Source organism: Periplaneta americana, chromosome 1 (genome assembly GCF_040183065.1).
Source record: "Periplaneta americana isolate PAMFEO1 chromosome 1, P.americana_PAMFEO1_priV1, whole genome shotgun sequence".
Taxonomy (NCBI): domain Eukaryota; kingdom Metazoa; phylum Arthropoda; class Insecta; order Blattodea; family Blattidae; genus Periplaneta; species Periplaneta americana.
The window spans coordinates 222089812-222116006 of NC_091117.1; the positions used below are offsets into that span (position 1 = coordinate 222089812).

The 26195-nt window shown below is 32.4% G+C and overlaps 1 protein-coding gene across 1 annotated transcript in view; it reads left to right on the forward strand.

Moving 5' to 3' along the window:
- LOC138696342 (lachesin-like) overlaps positions 1-26195 on the forward strand; it is a 731117-nt gene that overhangs the window by 213816 nt on the left and 491106 nt on the right. The window contains exon 2 of the mRNA XM_069821191.1: positions 23845-24052. Within this exon, the coding sequence (XP_069677292.1) occupies positions 23845-24052 (208 nt within the window). The remainder of the gene's footprint in view (positions 1-23844; positions 24053-26195) is intronic.

Consider the following 26195-nt stretch of genomic DNA (forward strand, 5'->3'; position numbering starts at 1 on the left):
GTTATTCTTGAATCTCCTTAAGGAAGAACAGCTCTCAAAGTCCGCTGCAGATAGGTCATTCCAATCATTTATGAAAACTCAAAACTTAGACATTTAGGTATGGTCGAACAAAAACAGTAGTATGCATATTGCCTGTAATGCCAATTTAGACGGTAGTATGAAAGTTATGCAACTCTCGCGTCATCTACTATTATAGGTTCGTTGCATAATATAATTTTAAACTTTCCCTGGCGAAGGACTGCCCTCAAGAGTCACTCCCGGCAGCTCATTACAGCAAACATTTCTACAACTGTTTTATGGATGCTAATAGAATAGTAAATTTTAAGGATTTCCATTGCACTCAAGAACACTGATATGTGTGTCATGTGATGTAATGTAATGTATGTGCCTTAGTTGAAATGAAGAACGAAGGATGTGTGATTCCGGAATTCGCGTTGCCATGGTGATTCATAGAGTCCCTGCTTTCGTATTCACGATCTATGAATATCGTAGACTCCGAAAACCCAACGTATTTGCCTTATTAGGAATTAAGTAGTTAATAGACCATGACTTGGTGGGACTTATGGGGGAGAAACGCATTCGAAAAATTAATGCCCCTCTTACACGGTACGGTAATTTCTCGAAATGGACGTTTATTGAAATCGATTTCTTGCGGACAGCATTGTACACACGAATAGATTTTTTTGGTACGGAAAAAAAATCGAATTGTGTGTACACTGCTTTCCGGACGAAATCGATTCGAATAAATGTTCGGCTCGTTTTGAGAAAGGCCAGTGAAACCAACGACGAAATACACATTGTCCAACGAAATAACTTTTACGAAATTAAACTTATACACGGGAAAATATCGAACTATGTAGCCTTCTTGCGCGCGAATTTATTACAGAAATTATCGAAATTACTTATGACTCAACCTAATATCTTGCTTTGTACAACAATTGAGATAATCGAATATTCCAACTTTTTAATATATTCAAGATGAAATCAACAATTCTCGAAATTACTTATGACTCAACCTAATATCTTGTTTTGTACAACAATTGAGATAACGAATGTTCCAACTCTTTAATATATTCAAGATGAAATCAACAATTCTCGAAATTACTTATGACTCAACCTAATATCTTGTTTTGTACAACAATTGAGATAACGAATGTTCCAACTCTTTAATATATTCAAGATGAAATCAACAATTCTCGAAATTACTTATGACTCAACCTAATATCTTGTTTTGTACAACAATTGAGATAATCGAATATTCCAACTCTTTAATACATTCAAGATGAAATCAATAGTTCTCGAAATTACTTATGACTTAACCTAATATCTTGTTTTGTACAACAATTGAGATAATCGAATGTTCCAACTCTTTAATATATTCAAGATGAAATCAACAATTCTCGAAATTACTTATGACTCAACCTAATATCTTGTTTTGTACAACAATTGAGATAATCGAATATTCCAACTCTTTAATACATTCAAGATGAAATCAACAATTCTCGAAATTACTTATGACTCAACCTAATATCTTGTTTTGTACAACAATTGAGATAATCGAATATTCCAACTCTTTAATACATTCAAGATGAAATCAATAGTTCTCGAAATTACTTATGACTCAACCTAATATCTTGTTTTGTACAACAATTGAGATAATCGAATATTCCAATTTTTTAATATATTCAAGATGAAATCAACAATTCTCGAAATTACTTATGACTCAACCTAATATCTTGTTTTGTACAACAATTGAGATAATCGAATATTCCAACTTTTTAATATATTCAAGATGAAATCAACAATTCTCGAAATTACTTATGACTCAACCTAATATATTGTTTTGTACAACGATTGAGATAATCGAATATTCCAACTCTTTAATACATTCAAGATGAAATCAATAGTTCTCGAAATTACTTATGACTTAACCTAATATCTTGTTTTGTACAACAATTGAGATAATCGAATATTCCAACTTTTTAATACATTCAAGATGAAATCAACAATTCTCGAAATTACTTATGACTTAACCTAATATCTTGTTTTGTACAACAATTGAGATAATCGAATATTCCAACTCTTTAATACATTCAAGATGAAATCAACAATTCTCGAAATTACTTATGACTCAACCTAATATCTTGTTTTGTACAACAATTGAGATAATCGAATATTCCAACTCTTTAATACATTCAAGATGAAATCAATAGTTCTCGAAATTACTTATGACTCAACCTAATATCTTGTTTTGTACAACAATTGAGATAATCGAATATTCCAACTCTTTAATACATTCAAGATGAAATCAATAGTTCTCGAAATTACTTATGACTCAACCTAATATCTTGTTTTGTACAACAATTGAGATAATCGAATATTCCAACTCTTTAATACATTCAAGATGAAATCAATAGTTCTCGAAATTACTTATGACTTAACCTAATATCTTGTTTTGTACAACAATTGAGATAATGGAATATTCCAACTCTTTAATACATTATTTATGACTCAACCTAATATCTTGCTTTGTATAACAATTGAGATAATCGAATATTCCAACTCTTTAATATATTCAAGATGAAATCAACAATTCTCGAAATTACTTATGACTCAACCTAATATCTTGTTTTGTACAACAATTGAGATAATCGAATATTCCAACTCTTTAATACATTCAAGATGAAATCAACAATTCTCGAAATTACTTATGACTCAACCTAATATCTTGTTTTGTACAACAATTGAGATAATCGAATATTCCAACTCTTTAATACATTCAAGATGAAATCAATAGTTCTCGAAATTACTTATGACTCAACCTAATATCTTGTTTTGTACAACAATTGAGATAATCGAATATTCCAACTTTTTAATATATTCAAGATGAAATCAACAATTCTCGAAATTACTTATGACTCAACCTAATATCTTGTTTTGTACAACAATTGAGATAATCGAATATTCCAACTTTTTAATATATTCAAGATGAAATCAACAATTCTCGAAATTACTTATGACTCAACCTAATATATTGTTTTGTACAACAATTGAGATAATCGAATATTCCAACTCTTTAATACATTCAAGATGAAATCAATAGTTCTCGAAATTACTTATGACTTAACCTAATATCTTGTTTTATACAACAATTGAGATAATCGAATATTCCAACTTTTTAATACATTCAAGATGAAATCAACAATTCTCGAAATTACTTATGACTTAACCTAATATCTTGTTTTGTACAACAATTGAGATAATCGAATATTCCAACTCTTTAATACATTCAAGATGAAATCAATAGTTCTCGAAATTACTTATGACTCAACCTAATATCTTGTTTTGTACAACAATTGAGATAATCGAATATTCCAACTCTTTAATACATTCAAGATGAAATCAATAGTTCTCGAAATTACTTATGACTCAACCTAATATCTTGTTTTGTACAACAATTGAGATAATCGAATATTCCAACTCTTTAATACATTCAAGATGAAATCAATAGTTCTCGAAATTACTTATGACTTAACCTAATATCTTGTTTTGTACAACAATTGAGATAATGGAATATTCCAACTCTTTAATACATTATTTATGACTCAACCTAATATCTTGCTTTGTATAACAATTGAGATAATCGAATATTCCAACTCTTTAATATATTCAAGATGAAATCAACAATTCTCGAAATTACTTATGACTCAACCTAATATCTTGTTTTGTACAACAATTGAGATAATCGAATATTCCAACTCTTTAATACATTCAAGATGAAATCAATAGTTCTCGAAATTACTTATGACTCAACCTAATATCTTGTTTTGTACAACAATTGAGATAATCGAATATTCCAACTCTTTAATACATTCAAGATGAAATCAATAGTTCTCGAAATTACTTATGACTTAACCTAATATCTTGTTTTGTACAACAATTGAGATAATCGAATATTCCAACTCTTTAATACATTATTTATGACTCAACCTAATATCTTGCTTTGTATAACAATAGAGATAATCGAATATTCCAACTCTTTAATATATTCAAGATGAAATCAACAATTCTCGAAATTACTTATGACTCAACCTAATATCTTGTTTTGTACAACAATTGAGATAATCGAATGTTCCAACTCTTTAATATATTCAAGATGAAATCAACAATTCTCGAAATTACTTATGACTCAACCTAATATCTTGTTTTGTACAACAATTGAGATAATCGAATATTCCAACTCTTTAATACATTCAAGATGAAATCAATAGTTCTCGAAATTACTTATGACTCAACCTAATATCTTGTTTTGTACAACAATTGAGATAATCGAATATTCCAACTCTTTAATACATTCAAGATGAAATCAATAGTTCTCGAAATTACTTATGACTTAACCTAATATCTTGTTTTGTACAACAATTGAGATAATGGAATATTCCAACTCTTTAATACATTATTTATGACTCAACCTAATATCTTGCTTTGTATAACAATTGAGATAATCGAATATTCCAACTCTTTAATATATTCAAGATGAAATCAACAATTCTCGAAATTACTTATGACTCAACCTAATATCTTGTTTTGTACAACAATTGAGATAATCGAATATTCCAACTTTTTAATACATTCAAGATGAAATCAACAATTCTCGAAATTACTTATGACTCAACCTAATATCTTGTTTTGTACAACAATTGAGATAATCGAATATTCCAACTCTTTAATATATTCAAGATGAAATCAACAATTCTCGAAATTACTTATGACTCAACCTAATATCTTGTTTTGTACAACAATTGAGATAATCGAATGTTCCAACTCTTTAATATATTCAAGATGAAATCAACAATTCTCTAAATTACTTATGACTCAACCTAATATCTTGTTTTGTACAACAATTGAGATAATCGAATATTCCAACTTTTTAATACATTCAAGATGAAATCAACAATTCTCGAAATTACTTATGACTCAACCTAATATCTTGTTTTGTACAACAATTGAGATAATCGAATATTCCAACTCTTTAATATATTCAAGATGAAATCAACAATTCTCGAAATTACTTATGACTCAACCTAATATCTTGTTTTGTACAACAATTGAGATAATCGAATGTTCCAACTCTTTAATATATTCAAGATGAAATCAACAATTCTCGAAATTACTTATGACTCAACCTAATATCTTGTTTTGTACAACAATTGAGATAATCGAATATTCCAACTCTTTAATATATTCAAGATGAAATCAACAATTCTCGAAATTACTTATGACTCAACCTAATATCTTGTTTTGTACAACAATTGAGATAATCGAATGTTCCAACTCTTTAATATATTCAAGATGAAATCAACAATTCTCGAAATTACTTATGACTCAACCTAATATCTTGTTTTGTACAACAATTGAGATAATCGAATATTCCAACTCTTTAATATATTCAAGATGAAATCAACATGTGCATAACATCCCGATTTTACAACAGCATTAAACAAAAAGCAAGTTTAATGTGAGTGAAGCGATATATAACTGAGTGCATAAATCAGTTTAATGTTAATATACGAAGTCCGTTTATCTGTGTTGAGAGCTGAGCGTGACATGTTGGCATGCCTTGCTGGTGATCTGAAGGGACTGCCATTTCCATGATAATAAAAGTGGTTTTATTAGATGGCGCAGGGAATACAGGAGCTGTTTATATCGTAGCACAAGTTCTGAAAGTTACGACCACTTCATCTGTATTAGTAGAGGTGTACTCAGTAATCTTTACTTTGCACAGAATAACAAATCTTGCACGTTAGTGGGCATTGCCAACTGTTTAATTTCTTAGCATAGGTTTGTCTAATTTGTCATGTGGAATAGCTTTACCATTGCAGTAACTGTACTAGTGTTTATATGTTGAATTTTTCATTATGTTCCTATCGTTAGAAAACTAGTTAGTGCCTAACAACGAGCAAATATTATTTATTACACAAATTATAAAGAGAAAGGAAAACTTAGAATTTTTTTAATTTCTGCACTTTTCGTTCATGCTCGAAATTCGACGATTCGACCTTCAAAATATCGTATAATCTGTATTTCAACTATGCAAAACAGTTATTTCAAATACATTTGTATATATTAAAAGTAGATAAGAGAAAATAAAATTAGTTTACACATATAATTTTTGGTAATCTCTCTCATGATTATCTATAGAAGAAATCATATAATATAATATATTTTATGCTTTGATAAACATTTTGAATAATACATAGCTTACGTATGAAAAAAAATCCGGATTGAGTAAAGCACTTGTTTGTCACATTGAGATACAAGAAGGCTGTAAGACTTTGTCCCACGGCGTGGTGATTTTCCACACGGAAAGGGATGTATTGCAAAAATGTGGGGGTATTCAGTAATTTTTTTCTTTGCCTGTTTATTACTAATGGACAATTATTTACTCTTAGAACAGAACAAGGAGCGTAACAAACTGAGAAACTGCAAGCCTTGTGATCCGAAATGCCATTTTATTCTGCGGGTACTTCAGTCATAATCATACAAACACACTAGAGCTTCTCTGTCTCTATTTACATAGTCAGTTACAGACTACAGTGATTTTATACTATTTGAGAATTCGTCTTTGACTTGAGTTTGTTAATTAGGGACTCAAGTGAAATGCTTGATCTTTGTACAGTCTTATACACGGTTTTGCCCAATGTTTGCAGCGCCGAAAAAAATCGCCATAATTGTTTAAATTGATCAATTCCGGAATTTTGGAAACAAATTGAGGAAAACCATAATCTTAACTCTCAACAAGTTTAAAAATATAGCGAAAGTTTTTCAAAATTTATCTCTCTCTGCTGTACTTTTATGCTTCTGTGGAACGCATATTTTTTCTCTTCTTAACTTTTACAATAAACTGTCTAGCTTTTATGAATCAGTTAATCTTTTAGTACTTTGATTTTTATTGTATTTGTAAATTTAATATTAACTGTAATTATAATTGTAATTGTATTCTTAATATTGTAGTTGTAATCCCTTGCTAGAGGGGAAGAGAAGGCCTGATGACCTTATCTCTACCAGGTTAAATAAATAAATAAATAAATAAATAAGTAAATAAATAAATAAATAAATAAATAAATAAGTTACTCGTTTATAACCTAAAGGTGATTATTGCTGGAAAAATTTAATATCTAAGTTTAACACAATTCCTATAACATTCAAAACTATAACTTGTACACGTTATTCCACATATCAATTACTCATGTAATAGTTATATGAAAAGGATTCAATGTACATTGAAAATATAACAAAAATAGGAGAATTTTCTGAAATAAAACACAGACTGGATGGAATACCCTACCCAGTGACATCAGAGACTGTCGGAATTTAGTAGCGTCCAAAAGCAAGCTTATTAAGCATTTTCTTACTGCGTAGAGTAGGTTTAATTTTTACTTAATTAATGAAAAAAATGTTTCCTCTTCTTAACTTTTACAATAAACTGTCTAGCTTTTATTAATCAGTTAATCTTTTAGTACTTTGATTTTTATTGTATTTGTAAATTTAATATTAATTGTAATTATAATTGTAATTGAATTCTTAATATTGTAGTTGTAATCCCCTGGTAGAGGGGAAGAGAAAGCCTGATGGCCTTATCTCTACCAAGTTAAATAAATAAATACATTTTCTATGGTTTGTGACATTAAAAGAATAAATAAAGCAATACATTATAGACATGCACTGTTTCATCAATTGTACATAATATAAAACTAGACATGCTTAACACGAGAAAGATGTGCTGTGACTATCCCATAGCACAAGAAATGCTTAAATTATTTAATTGAAAGTATGTACAAATTAAATACGATAGTATTGGACTTACAGTGGGTGAAAGAGAGGTGCAAAATAATGAGGAAATCCAATTTCAATTATAACTGTAAGTACAAACTTTTTTTTTTTTTTTTTTTTTTTGCAATTTATCATCATCTTGCATAGACTTAATTAGTACATAGGTACCAAATGGGATCGTTGAGCTTAGTTAGATATGACCACCAACGTAGGGGGTTTTTTTTACTGATTGTGGGGATTTTTTAAACTTCTGTAGGGATTTATATCTGAAAAAATCTGGCAACACTGTAAGAAGCTGAAAAACTTTTCAGACACAAACAAAAATTATACACTTTCTTTTTGTCCAGTGACAGGACCTTTAACTCGTTATCCACTCCGAATCTACCAAAGGGCTCATAGATGTCGCTAGCGCCGAAAAGAACACATCTCTTAGTTCGTAGAACCTATACAGAGTGCAGTAGACGCTGTGGGCCCACATTACACTCATAATGACTGATGGTGATGAATAATTGTAGAGAGAACATAGGGAAACTGGAGTACTGTGATAAAACTCCTGTATTGCCGAAACCAATAGCTTAAGGGGTTAGGTACATCTTACAGCAGTGAAATTTTTGGAAATATTCAACATTTTTTTCCTCCATTACCCTATCTTGTACAATAGTGAAAATTGGTATGTGTGAAACACTGTCCTTCTGCTATATGAAAAAAAAAAACATTTTTACGATTTAAAAAAAATATTTATTTATTTTCTTTTTACAAATTCAAAATGGTGGCATTTCACTGTGCAGTGATGAAGCGTTTCCCTTATAATTCATAAACTTGTTAATTTTTTCATGTTCTCTCTCTTTTATTTTATTACTGAAACTCATGTTTACAATATCATGCTCTTTCAACTACATTCCTTAATAAATAATTACTTACTTACTTACAAATGGCTTTTAAGGAACCCGAAGGTTCATTGCCGCCCTCACATAAGCCCGCCAGCGGTCCCTATCCTGTGCAAGATTAATCCAGTCTCTATCATCATACCACACCTCCCTCAAATCCATTTTAATATTATCCTCCCATCTACGTCTCAGCCTCCCTAAAGGTCTTTTTCCCTCCGGTCTCCCAACTAACACTCTATATGCATTTCTGGATTCGCCCATACGTGCTACATGCCCTGCCCATCTCAAACGTCTGGATTTAATGTTCCTAATTATGTCAGGTGAAGAATACAATGCGTGCAGTTCTGTGTTGTGTAACTTTCTCCATTCTCCTGTAACTTCATCCCGCTTAGCCCCAAATATTTTCCTAAGCACCTTATTCTCAAACACCCTGAACCTATGTTCCTCTCTCAGAGTGAGAGTCCAAGTTTCACAACCATACAGAGCAACCGGTAATATAACTGTTTTATAAATTCTAACGTTCAGATTTTTGGACAGCAGACTGGATGATATTTTTTTTTATTTTGTGTTAGAAGAAAGTACTGATACTTGACCATTTTTAAATGAATTTATTTTTTATTAGACAATATATCAAAGGTAGAGAAGCGATCTTCCATCATATTGTAGAAATTACATGCATAAATACACACAACAAATTTCATCACAGAATGTTGGATAGTTTTTGAGTTATGTGGGAAATGCATCACTTCACAGTGAAATGTATTTTGAAAAAAAAAAGTAAATATGTTTTTTTAAATTGTAAAACTATTTTTTTTGCATATAGCAGACGAACAGTGTTTTGCACATACCAATTTTCATTATTGTACAAAATACAGTAAAGGAGGAACAAAATGTTGAATATTTCCAAAATTTTACTGCTCTAAGCTGCACTTAACCCCTTAAATATGGCAGTTAACACAAGAACGCAGGGAAGAATTTAAGAAAATGTTAGAAAGTTCAAGCAATAAACTAATTGACAAATAAGGAGTTCTGAATAGAATGTCACATACAAAGATTTAATTAAATCTGATTAGAGGAATGGGTGACGCTAAATTATGCACGTTACATAGTAAAGCATTCCAGTTTTATTCTTCGCTTGACCAATGCATAACAAATGACATTCTCTTGTAATATGTCTACAAGAATTTTAGCATATTTATATCAAATGCGATCCTGACATGGTCTGCAATTCAAATGAAAGTTTGCTGCAGTCTAGATATCACGACACACTCATCTTACCATTGCGAAGTGCTTCTCCACTTCTATTCATTTCAAAGAAATAATATATTAAATGTATACGCATATATATATATATACAGCTCTCTCCTCATTCTCTATGAATTTTCATAACGCGAAAGCGGAGATTCTTTCTCAGTGGAAGTTTCATATCATTGTTCCCATATCTACATGAAAACTTTGTCGACTGCACACTTTGCAATGTTTTAATGCAGATTTTTTTCTGTGAAACGTTTGTATCTTTTCAGAGATTAGACGTAAACATGGAATGTCATACCGTTTTCTCGAAACAGAAATGAATGCGGATGAGAGATTGCTCTTTTCAATTCCTTCACTAAGAAACTGATGAAGGCTGTAATTAGTGTGCAGGGGGAATACCTTAATGTGGCTTTGCTTTCAGAAAACCAAAGTACATTCCTACATTCTGCAGAGAAGTAACACTGGTTGTCAAACTTTTTAAAGATGCAGCCCACTGTTGGGCAACCCCTCCTCCATATTTTCGTACCGGTTCTCGACTCCATTTGAAAAATACAAATCCCTGTAAAATGGAGAAAAACTATAATTTTAATCAAAATCAGGGATACTACCCTGTAAAAATTTAAACAACAGCTTTTTGAGTATTTCCCGAAAGAAACACAAAACAATTATGGTAGCCATAAATGTATTTTTATTTATTTATTTATTTCAAATATACAGAATAAAGAAATATAATTACAAAACAAACAAAGAGAAATACAAATAAAATAATACAAGCAATATAAAAAGAAGATACAGTAGTATTAACAAAATTTGAGACCGAATGAGCAGCGCTCGTGCTCGGTCGCAGTTCAGATATAATATTAAAATAAAAAATAATAATATAAATAAATAAGTAAAATAAAATAGGAACTAAAATATAATTACAGCGGCAATGGAAATATATAATATAATATTAACACTAGAGAAGAATAATATCGCACGTGAAAAGTAGGACTAATATATATTTCAAAATTATAGAATACAAATATAATATAGGTTGATTAATTCATACACATAGGCTATAAATTTATGTAATCAAATTGAAGATATTAACACGTTTCTAATTTTCTTGTTATATGCTAGTGGGTTACATGTTAGAAGTTCTGGATGTAATTTAGTTAAAGCATTGTACAACCGAGGGCCAAAATTTATGCTATGCTTTAGACCAGCAGATGTAAGACATTTAGGTTCTACTAATGTTGAATTAATATTTCGTCTTGTGTCATAATTGTGTGTCTGTAATACAAACTTATTACGATTTTTATGATAAAATTTTAACTGTGTATACTTATAAATTTGTTCAATATTAAATACATTAAATGGATAATAATAATAATAATAATAATAATAATAATAATAATAATAATAATGGCTTTATTTAACCTGGCAGAGTTAAGGCCTTAAGGCCTTCTCTTACACTCAACCAGAATTAAAACTTGCTTACACATTTGAACATAAAACTTTATCAGAATTAAGTAATTACATACTGATTACATAATGAGATCAAAAGAGGTAGTTACATAAAATTTACCTCATAAAATAAAAATAAACATAGTGAAATACATATTAATTTATTAGAATCAAATGCGAATCACATAAAAACAGAAGCCGATACTGAATCCATTGCGTTCAATTGACAGCACTTTAAAAACAAAATAAGAAAAAACTCGCTGAATTATGTATCTATTGATGCAGTTTTGAAACCAGACAATTTTTTTTCGCAGAGCATTGGACAGTTTCGCGTCAAAACATTACCTCAGTTTCGCAAGACAAACTCTTAAATCTTTTCTCGCCCACTAGTCCATAATCGTTCAATATCTCCATGGATACGATATTATAATATATGTAATACGGCTCATTATATCTTTGCTGGCCTAAAGAAAATTTCATAGAGCCTAGAGCCAAAAAAAATATGTCGTTTACTTACTTACTTACTTACTTACTGACTTACTTATGGCTTTCAAGCAACTCGGAGGTTCATTGCCGCACTCACATAAGCACGATATCGGTCCCTATCCTGAGCAAAATCAATCTAGTCCCTACCATCATATCTCACCTCCCTCAAATCCATTTTAATATTACCCTCCTTCTCGGCCTCCCCAAAGATCTTATTCCCTCCGGCCACCCAACTAACACTCTATATGCATTTCTGGATTCGCCTATGTGTGCTACACGCCCTGCCCATCTCAAATGTCTGGATTTAATGTTTCTATTTATGTCAGATGAAGAATACAATGCGTGCAGTTCTGCATTGTGTAACTTTCTCCATTCTCCTGTAACTTCATCCCTCTTAGCCCCAAATATTTTCCTAAGCACCTTATTCTCAAACACCCTTAACCTATGTTCCTCTCTCAAAGTGAGAGTCCAAGTTTCACAACCATAAAGAACAACCGGTAATATAACTGTTTTATAAATTCTAACTTTCAGATTTTGGGCAGCAGACTAGGTGACAAAAGCTTCTCAACTGAATAATAAAAACCCATATTTATTCTGCGTTTAATTTCCTCCTGAGTGTCATTTATATTTGTTACTGTTACTCCAAGATATTTGAATTTTTCCACCTCTTCAAAGGATAAATCTCCAATTTTTATAGTTCCATTTCGTACAATATTCTGATCACGGAACATAATCATGTACTTTCTTTTCGGAATTTACTTCCAAACCGATCGCTTTACTTGCTTCAAGTAAAATTTCCGTGTTTTCCCTAATCGTTTGTGGATTTTCTCTTAACATATTCACGTCATCCGCATAGACAAGAAGCTGATGTAACCCGTTCAGTTCCAATACTTATACTTATATTAATTTAATTGGCAACAATTTATCTTCAGCTTGTTTGGCTTTAATAACAACTTAAGAAGGAATTTCGGTTTCAGCAGATCTCGACATCATTTCCAACATAACAGAACATTGTTTATTAAATTCAGAGACTGGTAACTTAACAACAACGATAATAATAGCTTCATGCATGGCCTCCCTCAACGAATAATTTTTATTCTACGTATTCTTTTTTTTTTCTAGTATACACAATCCCTAGATACCAAAACAAAACACGTTGAATAAGACATACAAATACAAAGCAAATTTATAATTTAAAACTCTTATCAAAAAGTTAAAAAGTTTTAATGTATTCAATTACGAATTAGTGTGCCACAAAATAATAACAATAATACTAATCCCTGTACATGGGCTGAGATTGCATGAATAGAAATCGGACATAACTTTGTACACACTCGATACATATTAAGGGAAATATAAAAATGTATTAACACATAGGTCTATTACATGTTGGAAATGTATCGAAACTCCATCGAAATAATACATGTGAAATATATGAAGAGAAAAGTAACACAAGAAAAGCTAGACTATATTTTGTTTGATATTGGAAATACATGAAGGAAACTTTCTACGATGGAATAAATACCAGTTCTGATAAAGGGTATAAAATAAACTTAAGGACCCTACTGTACTGTCTATGCTAATTTATGATGAAATTATATTGCAGACTAAGTTACCAAAATCTATCTATCTATCTATCTATCTATCTATCTATCTATCTATCTATCTATCTATCTATCTATCTATCTATCTATCTATCTATCTATCTATCTATCTATCTATCTATCTATCTATCTATCTATCTATCTATCTATCTATCTATCTATCTATCTATCTATCTATCTATCTATCTATCTATCTATCTATCTATCTATCTATCTATCTATCTATCTATCTATCTATCTATCTATCTATCTATCTATCTATCTATCTATCTATCTATCTATCTATCTATCTATCTATCTATCTATCTATCTATCTATCTATCTATCTATCTATCTATCTATCTATCTATCTATCTATCTATCTATCTATCTATCTATCTATCTATCTATCTATCTATCTATCTATCTATCTATCTATCTATCTATCTATCTATCTATCTATCTATCTATCTATCTATCTATCTATCTATCTATCTATCTATCTATCTATCTATCTATCTATCTATCTATCTATCTATCTATCTATCTATCTATCTATCTATCTATCTATCTATCTATCTATCTATCTATCTATCTATCTATCTATCTATCTATCTATCTATCTATCTATCTATCTATCTATCTATCTATCTATCTATCTATCTATCTATCTATCTATCTATCTATCTATCTATCTATCTATCTATCTATCTATCTATCTATCTATCTATCTATCTATCTATCTATCTATCTATCTATCTATCTATCTATCTATCTATCTATCTATCTATCTATCTATCTATCTATCTATCTATCTATCTATCTATCTATCTATCTATCTATCTATCTATCTATCTATCTATCTATCTATCTATCTATCTATCGTCCACACCTGTGGAGTAACGGTCAGTGCGCCTGGCCGTGAAATCAGGTGGCCCGGGTTCGAATCCCGATCGGGGCAAGTTACCTGCTTGAGGTTTTTTCGGGGGTTTTCCCTCAACGCAATACGAGCAAATGCTGGGTAACTTTCGGTGCTGGACCCCGGACTCATTTCACCGTCATTATCACCTTCATCTCATTCAGACGCTAAATAACCTTAGATGTTGATACAGCGTCGTAAAATAACCTAATAAAATAAAAAATAATACCTATCTATCTATCTGTCTATCTATCTATCTATCTATCTATCTATCTATCTATCTATCTATCTATCTATCTATCTATCTATCTATCTATCTATCTATCTATCTATCTATCTATCTATCTATCTATCTATCTATCTATCTATCTATCTATCTATCTATCTGTCTATCTATCTATCTATCTATCTATCTATCTATCTATCTATCTATCTATCTATCTATCTATCTATCTATCTATCTATCTATCTATCTATCTATCTACCTACCTTCGTACCTATTTATTTATTTTTTTTTTTCTGGTGTAGTTAAGGCCATCATGCCTTCTCTTTCACAACACCAGGAATACAAATACGTAATAGAAATAAACAGAGAAAAAAACGTGTTGTAAATTTCATATCATTACTTCTAAATGAAGAGGAATTTCTTCATGATGAGACATGACATTCCGATTTTCCTTGTAAATATTTATTATTGCCGATCTAATACATAGATTTACTTCATACATTGTGCAGTTCGAAGTGTTCATTTTCTTTTTATTAGTGCTACATCAGCGTATTCCAGAATTGCCTCGCTTATCTGTGTACTAGGATACACAACGTTTTTCCATCTGCTATCTGACAGAATGTAAGGACAGTGTGCCAGACATTCTCCAACTCTAGTCCGGGAGTGGAGAAACACTTCCGCTTGAAGATTGCGTAGCATATTGTCTGCCCTGTGGGAGGGAGGTCCCAGCATGTGCGAGAGGGTAGCAGGGACAAGGACGAGGGTAAATATCCCCAGTGCGACGGACGGGTGAGAGTTTGGATAGTCACGACTCATTACATGCGTAGCAGACTGAACCCGGCACCAAGACCAGAAGGAAGGGCCTATAACTTCCCTTCTAACAGTAGAGATACCGGCAAGATTCACGTTTGTTCAACCATTACTCCAAAATAGAGCCAATGATAGCCCATCAGGCGATGAATTTCATTGGTTAATACCACTGAATATTTGCACCGTGCTCAGAAGGTTTTGGTTCGGTAACCCTTCAAGTTTCTTCATACTTATCAAAGTTTTACGATATAACCTTACTAAAGATAGCACTTGTATCTAAATCATCGGCTTGAATGTACTGTACTTATGCACCAGAAAATCCTCATTGAAGGAGTTGTTTTGGGCCATTAACGGCGGTAGCCAGAGTTAATATTGACGTTTACTGAGCACAATATGGTTGTAAAATATGAGTCGGTCATAAACAGCCAACCTTAGCTTGTGCTTTTGATTGCGTTTCCATGGAAACCCTGTCCTTGTACAAAGGTTAATCCCTTCGATTTTTTACGAGCTTTTATAGTACCGTCTTTCGGGGAGAGCTTTTGCTATATCTTGTGAGCTGTTTACACTTCAATGACAATTTATTAGTACTACATTCTTGATTACAATCTTTTAACACTTATATGATCACTGATGAACGTTATTTAAATTAAATTTGTTTAACGGATGACAATATCGATCTCGAAATAAAATACGAATTGAAGTATATGAAATAACTCACATTAAATAGGCCTATTATAATAGCCTAATATAAACGAAACACTTAAAATAAACATTAAAAATTACGGGACAAGAAAAAAAAATTGAAGCATTAGCCACCAAGTATAATAAATTATCCAGGTAATAAGAAATATTACATTATCTACCTCAGAAAGCTTTATTAAAAATTATTACTAATCTCCATATCACATACGAATTGCCTCTATCTATAGTACGTTTTACAGAGCCATTATTATCTATGGTTCCAGAAAACAGAGGCCGTTTCTCCCGCGCAATCGACTTCCAGTAGCCATATGGCATTCAGTGCGCTTAGAAATCGTGTAATGATACTCTCGATTCTTCAAGTGCACAACGTTAGTGTATAAAGTTTAGTGATTATTGTGTATTTAGGTAATGCCTAGCAACAAATTCTCACTGTGTGAACGTGTGTATATGTACAATACATACATAAAAGGCAGAAGGTCGTGTGCGAAAACAAGACGAAAATTTGGAATAAAGTTTCCAAAACAATTGGACGACTTGCTAAAAGATTTAAAGAAACAGGCTCAGTGAAGAATCGAAAATTAAGCAGAAAACGTAGTGTTCTTAAAGAAGAAAAATTAGATGAGATTGGTGAAAGATTAGAACAGTCAGCTGCTATATGCTACCTTTGGTCTACTCACAGTTCCTTTTCACATAGATTAATCCGTTCAACTTGTGATTTCATATGTACCCTTGTTTTCCATTATACATCCAGATTCTACTTCACATATAAGGCCACAAAGTATTAGGGGCTGCAAGACAATAAACACCTTTAAAAACAGCTTAAAAGATAACCTTCTTAGCATTTCACTCCAATCATACTGACTTAAACTATCGCTGTCTACATTGTTACTCCTTCCTTTAGACATCATCCTGATAGTGCTGTATTTTCAAAATTGTCTCATAATAATCTCTTTCTATTATTTAACATTATTTCAAATATATTAACATTCTATGTATTTTAGCTTAATTCTGCTACACAGTTTATTTCAGTGTTTAATTAATAGTTCATAGTATTTTGTTGTTTAATTCGTATATAACTCTTGTATACATGTAACTCTGACTTAATCAAATTGTTGAATTCTTTGTAAGTTTATGCATATGTATATACATTTTTTGCTGGTTGAGTGGAATAGAAGGCCTTACGGCCTTAACTCTGCCAGCTAAAATAAATCATTATTATTATTATTATTATTATTATTATTATTATTATTATTATTGTTATATATATGTATATATATATATTCACTGTTTGTTTGTAATATAAGTTCTATGTACGTCTATTAATGGTCTGATTTAAAAAATGAATTTTGAATACGAATACTCGTTAAAGTATTATTTCACATATTTCATTAATAAATTTATTCTTTAAGGGGTTAGGTATAGCTTATAGCAGTAAAATTTTGGAAATATTTAACATTTTTTTTCCTCCATTAAAGTAGTATCTGTAAAACACTGTCCTTGTTCTATACGAAAAAATATTTTTACGATTAAAACAAATTATTTACATTTTTTTTTTTCAAAATTCTGTGATGAAATGTTATGTGTGTATTTATACATGTCATATCTACAAAATGATGCAAAATCACTTCTATATCTTTGATAGATTGATAAAAAAATTAATTAATTTAAAAATGGTCAAATAGTATTTTCTTCTAGCACAAAATAAAAAAAAATATTATTTATTAAGGAATGTAGTTGAAAGAGCATGATATTGTAAACATGAGTTTCAGCAATAAAATAAAGGAGAGAGAACAAGGAAAAGTTAACAATATGAGTTATGAGGGAAACGCTTCATCACTGCACAGTAAACTGTCATCATTTTCAATGCTGGAAAAAAAATATATATATATATATTTTTTTTTAATCGTAAATTTTTTTTTTTCACATAGCAGAAGGAGAGTGTTTTAAGCATACCAATTTTCATTATTGTACAAGATACGATAATGGAGGGGGAAAATGCTCAATATTTCCTAAAATTTTACTGCTGTAAGCTCTACGTAATCTGTTAAGAGAATATTTTTGTTTTTTTTAAGAGAAGTGCCTGCTTTTATAAGTTTAAAACAATATTTAGATGATTAATTAATATTTGAGGAGAAAAATTTGCTCCGGCGCCGGGGATCAAACCCGGGTGATTGGTTCTACGTACCAAGCGCTCTGACCACTGAGCTACGCCGAATTCAATCCACAACACCGGATCGAACCTTCCTCCTTCATTGTTTCCCTTTGTGGCCTGACTCCAAGTTAGACATATATGTTGACGTGTATCCAATGTCAACTGCCATTATACTAGGAGCGCACTCCGTTGAGTGACATTTGGCCGAGATTCCGCAGTTGGCTATTTATGACCGGCGCATATTTTACAACCATATTGTGCTCAGTAAGCGTCAATATTAACTCTGGTTACCGCCATTCAGTATTCAAAACAACTCCTTTAATGGGGATTTTCTGGTGCATAAGTACTTTCAAGTACTGCGTAATCCCGGCCAAATAAGTCACTCAACTGAGTGCGCTCCTAGTGTAATGGCAGTTGACACTAGACATATACGTCAACATATATGCGTAACTTGGAGTCAGGCCACAAAGGGAAACACTGAAGGAAGAAGGTGTACGTAGAAGCAAGCACCCGGGTTCGATCCCCAGCACCGGAGCGAATTTTTCTCCTCAAATATTAATTGTCAACATTACAGAGTTTATTCTGTAGGACAAATTAATAAATCCATAATATTATAATAATAATATTTAGATATCACTAAATATGCTGTCCTGGGTCCGTCTCAAAGAGCGAAGAACTATTCACTCTCTCACTTTACTCTTCAATATTCTTCAAACCTCTATGAGTCTAACCCTAGCTACCTAGCTTCTCGTTTTCAACAATTGTCGTCATATCACGAAATAGATACTCGCTCACAACACCATATCACACTCTCCATTCCTAAACACAGAACATCCTTCTACTCTTTATCTTTCACCGACTCTGCAGCTCATCTCTGGAACTCTCTACCATAACATGTCAGAGACTATCGGACATTGTCTAGTTTCAAAAATAAATTAAAATTTCACTTTGTGAATTAGATTCCTTTCAGTTATAAGCCCTTTTCTCTGCCATATTTTGTAAAAATATAGGCTATATATTTCTTTTTCCTTCTTTTCCCCTTTAGTTCTCTTTATCAGCCGAAGAATTTATTATCATAGCCTTTTTATCGTAAATTTTATTTAATTTTCGTATTTCTTTTCTTTTTTATTATTATTTTATTACATTCCATTTTGATATATTCTTCCTTACGTTTTTCCATATTAACCATTTGTACTAAATGAGTTGCTTTCACTATATTCCAATGTATTTTACTTTCTTTTTTTATTATGGTATTATTTTCATGTTGTTTAGTGTCGATTTTATTATGCTGTTATTATTTTTTTTGTAATATGTTAGTATTCTGTTCTTTAACTTTTTGTTAAATTTTAACTGCTTGTATACTTTGTGACCTGGTAGAGTGTAAGAGAAGGCCCTATGGCCTTAACTCTGCCAGGTTAAATAAAGAATTATTATTATTATTATTATTATTATTATTATTATTATTATTATTATTATTATTATTATTAGATGATTTAGTGAGCATTTGGCATGTTTTAAAACAAAATAATCATCCCTAATGATTACGATGTGACGCAAGATGCCAATGGAATCAATCATATAAAAACCTGGACTGACGCGTCTTGGGGTTCTGCAGTAGAAATGAACCCTGGCAGGGCCAGCTAATCAACGTCGTGCGGATGAGCGACTGTCTGCTTACCCTGGGGTTTAAAAAAGCGAATGTTTGGCTGCCGTCTTCTGGATCGATCGAAATCACTAGCTAAACGTTGCTAACCCATTAGCCATTAGGTTATAAGTAGCGAGATCTCTAATGAACAGTATTAAGTACATCTCCGGAGGGACGTGCAGACTCTGAAGAAAATCAAGAAGCGATCATCCGGAAAAGTTGCTAACAAGCAGCTCAATGTGAGTCAGGCTACCATTTCATTATCTGCGTCACAGCTTAACAAACTAGATCTCTCATATACAAAACAGAATTTCTACGCTTTACGTACAGGATGATTCAAGAGAAAAAGCCCAATGTTGAGGGGTCGTAGTATGAGTGATTCTAAAGGGAAAGTGTTATATAAACATATTGGACTTTCACTTCAAAACTTCCCAGTATAAATAAAGATTTATTTCAGTAAAATTTAATTCAAACATAAAGTCATATCAATTTAATTTGGAAAAGGAGGGAAAAGGAGTTGTATTGTTTGAAGAAGTACCTGCAGCCAACTCGTGGATCTTCAAGCATGAAGGATTATCAAGTTCTGAGTGGAGAGAAATGCTAAAAATGACTGCGATGGTGGCACCAGTACGTTCTCTCCCTGGTCGCTCTACAGGCACAACCCACTGTAGGCACTGCAGTGAGTATGAAACTTTACCACATGTGCTTGGGAGTTGCCCACAGGGAGAAGTACTTAGAATAAAACGTCACAACATCATGTGTTCTATGATCGCAGATGCACTTCGATCCAAAAATCTAGACATTCACGAGGAAGTTCATTGTATTGCTGATGGTGGAAGCAATCGTAGGATCGATATCATAGCTATAAATAGAAATAAACAGTCAGCCGAAATAATTGATCCTACGATCAGATTTGAAATCTGAGCCACATCTGAAGTGAACGAAGAGAAAAATAAAATCTACGAGCCCACGATTCAGTACCTATCGGCGAAATACAACATAGAAAAAACCACAGTTACCGGTCTCTTCTTCGGAGCGAGAGGCACCATTCCGAAAGTCTGTGTAAAGTGGAGGGAAAAATACAAGCTGACGAGAGATCTTCAAGATGTCATTGTCACCACCATAATATATTTTTTTGTAGCGATATTTCGTCAGCATCTTTATGGTATACATTCAATTTAAATTATATTTGGTTCTATTTTTTTTCTTATGTCTTAATCAATTTTGTCTGAAACCTGTCTATATAATTTTTCATTTTAAATTTTATTGTCAGCTATTCTGTGTCGCAGAGCAAAACCCAAAATATTGGGTCAGATCAATAAATTAAAATTAACTTTCACGTGTTAAATTTTTATGTTACCCCGTTAACGTGTTTCGGCCTTGTTATTGACCTTCATCAGAACTGGTCGTTCCTGGTCTTGGCGCTTTTTGTTTTATTTCCTGTGGGTGGTGTATTTGTATAGTGCAATGTGGAGTCAAAGAGTGTTTGTGTTCTGAAATTGAGTTGTGTGTCGAGAATTTCATTTGGATGTGTTTTTGTGTGTTTCTATATTTCGTATTGTTCTAGTGTGTTTAGTTTCTGGCTTTTTGGTTGGAAGTGCAGAATTTCCATGTCAACACACATACACCTCAAACAAAGAAATACAACCACACAGGCGTATACAAACTCAAATGTAACACCTGCAACAACTTCTACATAGAACAGACAGGCAGATCATTTCAAACACATTACAAAGAACACATCACAGCCATAACAAAATTACAGAACACTTTCACATATGCAGAACACATCACAAATGCTAACCACATATACAAAGACATCAACACAGACATGGAAAATAATTGAGCCTGGGTCCGCTAGAGTTTCTGGGTAGATCAGTCGATAGAGAGTTGGCGCGCTCAGCCGAAGATCCCGGGTCGATACCCGGACCATGGAACAATTTTTCTCTTAAAATTATTCAAGTCAGATTCACAGGGAGCTGTACCTGAAAGTCAGATCTGTAGAGACTTGAGATGTGTGCAATAGTATTATTAAATGCTCTTCCTCTGACACATGAAGTAACATGTCCTTCCTGATAACACGAATATAAGTGTCCGCCAGAACCTCAATTAGAGGAATGGAAATAATATAAGAAGCACTGTTACCAACATATCGCCCTACAATCTCGCTAACTTTTCAACAAAAAGTAGCTAAATCCCTCCAAAGTTTGTTAAAATATCCCCAGAAATTTCGCTAAAAATTAATAATCAATATCACTAAATAAAAATAACAAAAACATACATATATGGACAAAAATATCATTTCTTCGTCGTCACCCTCTTCTGCGGAGTCTGGTTGTATTGTTGACGGCTGTGATGTTGAGTTGGAAGGTATGGGAACAGCTGATTGTGAATACACTGCGTTTGATCTAATCACTGACACTACTCTGGCAAATTAAGTGTGGAAATTTTCACCTAAGCATTTGACCACAATTCTTTTGTAAAACCTAACACGTTTTAAATACATATTAAAATATATTAAAACCAGCAAAGACTACAGTCTCATTAGCTTCACACGAACTGTCGGCACAAAATTTCAAAACTAAACTGCTTCTGGTCGTTTCGGAGTGGAAAATCTCCGCGTTGCGGGGAAGAACCAAGAATTAGCTGGAGCTCACGACTCGTCACGTGACAATCAAAGTTGTCACCGTTTATGGGTGTTGGAGCTGTAGCATTGAGTGTGAGACCTAACCCCTGAGAATCATTGAATCAGCATCTTTCCCCCTCATCACTGATCACAAATATATAAGTTCAAGGCTTTCACATATGAATCATTAGACTGCTCAGTCATGCACCCATTCCTCTTTTAAAACTAAGAAGTGCATGACTTCAGTTGAATAATTTAACTTAAAAAAAAAAAAAAAGTGGAAGAATATAAAAATCAGCAGAAAAGTCGCTAATAGTATTTTGTGCGAGATCGTGCGTATTTGCTTGTTTTCCGCACAGAACCAATACGCGATAAGTGTGAAATACCACATTCAGTATTCCCAACGTAACACACATAACAATTTCCCTCTTCTTACCGCTTAAGCGCGACACTCATTTTACTGCTTTAGGCTTTTAACATATTATTTTTAGAGACGTTTGACATAGTAATAATTATAAATTGGAAACTTACCACTGCAATTTCACCTAAATTGCAATGTTAATTATTGTTTTTAAATATTTTCAAAAATTAAGCAAAGTCTACTACTCCACGAAACTTATTGCATTCCTGATACAACTAACATTAAGGAAGCCGTGAAAAAATCAACAAGATTCCAGATGTGGATGTTATTACTGCAATACGTAATATAAATAATATTGTTAAAATATTAAAATGAAAAATAAATCGTTACATAACCTTACATAAGTTCGCATTTATAGACTGGGGGAAAAAAAAGAACAGACGTATATCACGGCCTGCTGGAGTAAACACAGAAAACATTTTATAGCAACAATGTTGAAGAAAGATATTTTGGTTTTCCGAAGTTGCCGTCATTAAACAGAAACCAAAATGGAGATTTCATTGCAACTAATTAGAAATTCGTCTTTCAGGTATGTAATAAACGATCTTCGCACAAAATAATGTACGATACACGAGCGGTATGTTTGTTTTCATGTTCGAGGAAATTAAAAAAGCTCAACTACGTTTCGCTTTTTCAATCTTTTCCTCGAACATGAAAACGTCAACATACCGCTCTTGTAACGCATATTACTATTACAAAATTTGTCGCCGAGATTGATTCAAAATTCCCTAGATTTAGTGACTTATCGCTAAATATGGCAACACTGATAAGAAGTTGATATAATTTTCATTATTAGAAAATTGCAATAACATTCGGTGTTAGAAATCAAATGAATACGTTCATTGTTGCAGGTAGGATGGCTGAAGGCGGAGGACCAGACGATCTTGACGCTGCACAACAAGGTGGTGACGCACAACTCACGCATCAGCGTCACGCACGACAACCACCGCACCTGGCAGCTGCACATCCGTCAAGTGAAAGAGTCGGACCGCGGCTGCTACATGTGCCAGATCAACACCAGCATCATGAAGAAGCAAGTGGGCTGCGTCGACGTCCACGGTAAGACAAGCCAAGTGCTCTTCCAGAATATTCAGAGCTTATCTGTCACAAGGAAATGTTTGCTATGTTGAGGAACTCGCTTTGCTCTACTTTACTTACACTACTATATAGAATATATCAGATAAATTCTTTAGAAATAATCCAGTATAGAGCAGCTAAATTTGTTAAAGGTAAAAGAGAAGATAGAAACGATACGATAAAAGAACTTAAATGGGAAACTTTGGAAAACAGACGTAGGAAAACTAGAATAACATCATTGTATAGAGCACATCTAGGTCAGAAAGCATGGGTAGACATAACGGCTCGGTTAGAAAAGCCAACGTACTATGGTAGGAACGATCATGATTTTAAAATCAAATGTAGGAAACAGAAAACGGATGTAGGTAAATTCTCATTTTTAAATAGAACTATAAATGATTGGAATGACCTACTTGCAGCGGTCTTTGAGGCTGTCCTTCCTTAAGGAGATTCAAGAATAACTTAAAAAGTTGTGTATAAAGTGCAAATTAAAATTAAGGTGACATTCAACATTTAATTTTTTAAGGTGACATGTATTTATTTAGCCTGACGAGTTTACTTCCTTGGTTTGAATTGTAAATTATTTAAAAATAGCGTGTAAGAGGGCCTTAGACTAGAAATGTTTAGTTTAAATGTAGTTCTGTTTATAAGTATGCATAAGAATGCAATTATTTGACTTATTTGAACTGTTGTATCAGTGAAGCGAGGTGAGTCAGTGAAGTTATGGTTTTACAGTGCAGTGAACAGTTCCGATCAGTGATAATTTATAGCGTCAATGAAATGTGTTCCATAGTGTCAGTGAAATGTGTTACAGAGTGTCAGTGAAATGTGTGCTAAAGTGTCAGTGAAATGCGTCATAGTGCCACTACAGGGAATGAGATGAGAGTAAAGTGAAAGACTATTGAAACTTATGTAGGACCTATACATAATCATGTAGGTTGTGTTGTAAAATTAGGTGTTTTATTTTATGTTTTATTATTATTGTGTTAAATTGTATTGTGTATTCTTATTGTATTGTGTATAAAATTGTATATGTGTAGTAAATTGTATTATTGTAAATTTTATTGTGTATTGCTTATCATTTCAACTGTGTATTGTTAATATTGTATATACCACTGCCACCGGGTGCTTGCCCACTTGCAGTGTAAATAAATACATACATACTACATCGATATATACGAGAAAAGCCAATGTTTACCTACTTAGATATAAAACGCGTAGCAAGTCCCCTACAATCGACAAACATCATATTTCGATAGAGCAGGCATGTCAAAACTCTGCACATGATGCAACTGTCTCTATGCGATGTGCACTCTCTATTCCCCTACCTGGAGGGAGTGAATCGCCTTGGAGGGGAACGCGACAGGGCTATTCAATACCTGCAGCAGCTTTTGTTTCAGTAACACAGTTTCAGTACGGGTGCCGATTTGGCTGTGTCTGTGAATGAGTTATGATAAATAAAGTGAGGAGTTCACAGATAACGGAGAAGAGAAATTACGAATCATATAACATAATTGTTATAATGTTTTCCTCAGTCGATAATAATTATTTTAAAATGGAAGGCTTTCATCAGCCCATGTCGAGGTAATAGTGTTGTGAGGTGACAATTTAGATCAGATTAAAAAAGTTCTCAAAATATATTGCCAGCACTTACTTCTTAATCAGTACTCTCACGGCAAAACGTACTTGACACTGGCGTTGTTTTGGAGTCTGTACTAACACACCAATCAAAGGTTAGACGACTTACGACTTTCATTTCATAAACTGGTAAGTGATGAGAATATAGTGAGAAATACATGTGAGGCTCTTGAGGTTGTAAGCAGAGAAGAAAATAACTATTTGCAAGGCGAAAATATTTTCTGGAAAAATATATAATGGCAAATTTTCCATCTCACGTCACTATATTAATTCAATATACTTATATTAATAAATCTTTAAACCTGACATAAAGAGAATGTCGTCGCTTCACAGCTTGTGAACTACATTTTTAATTTCTTTGAGTAACGTTCCCAACTTTTCGATACTTGCTCTCAACGTTTTCAAATAAACTACATGTGAATTTAAATTCTAAGCTTAATTTATATTTATTAATATTAATATTAATTTATATTGACATATAGCAAAG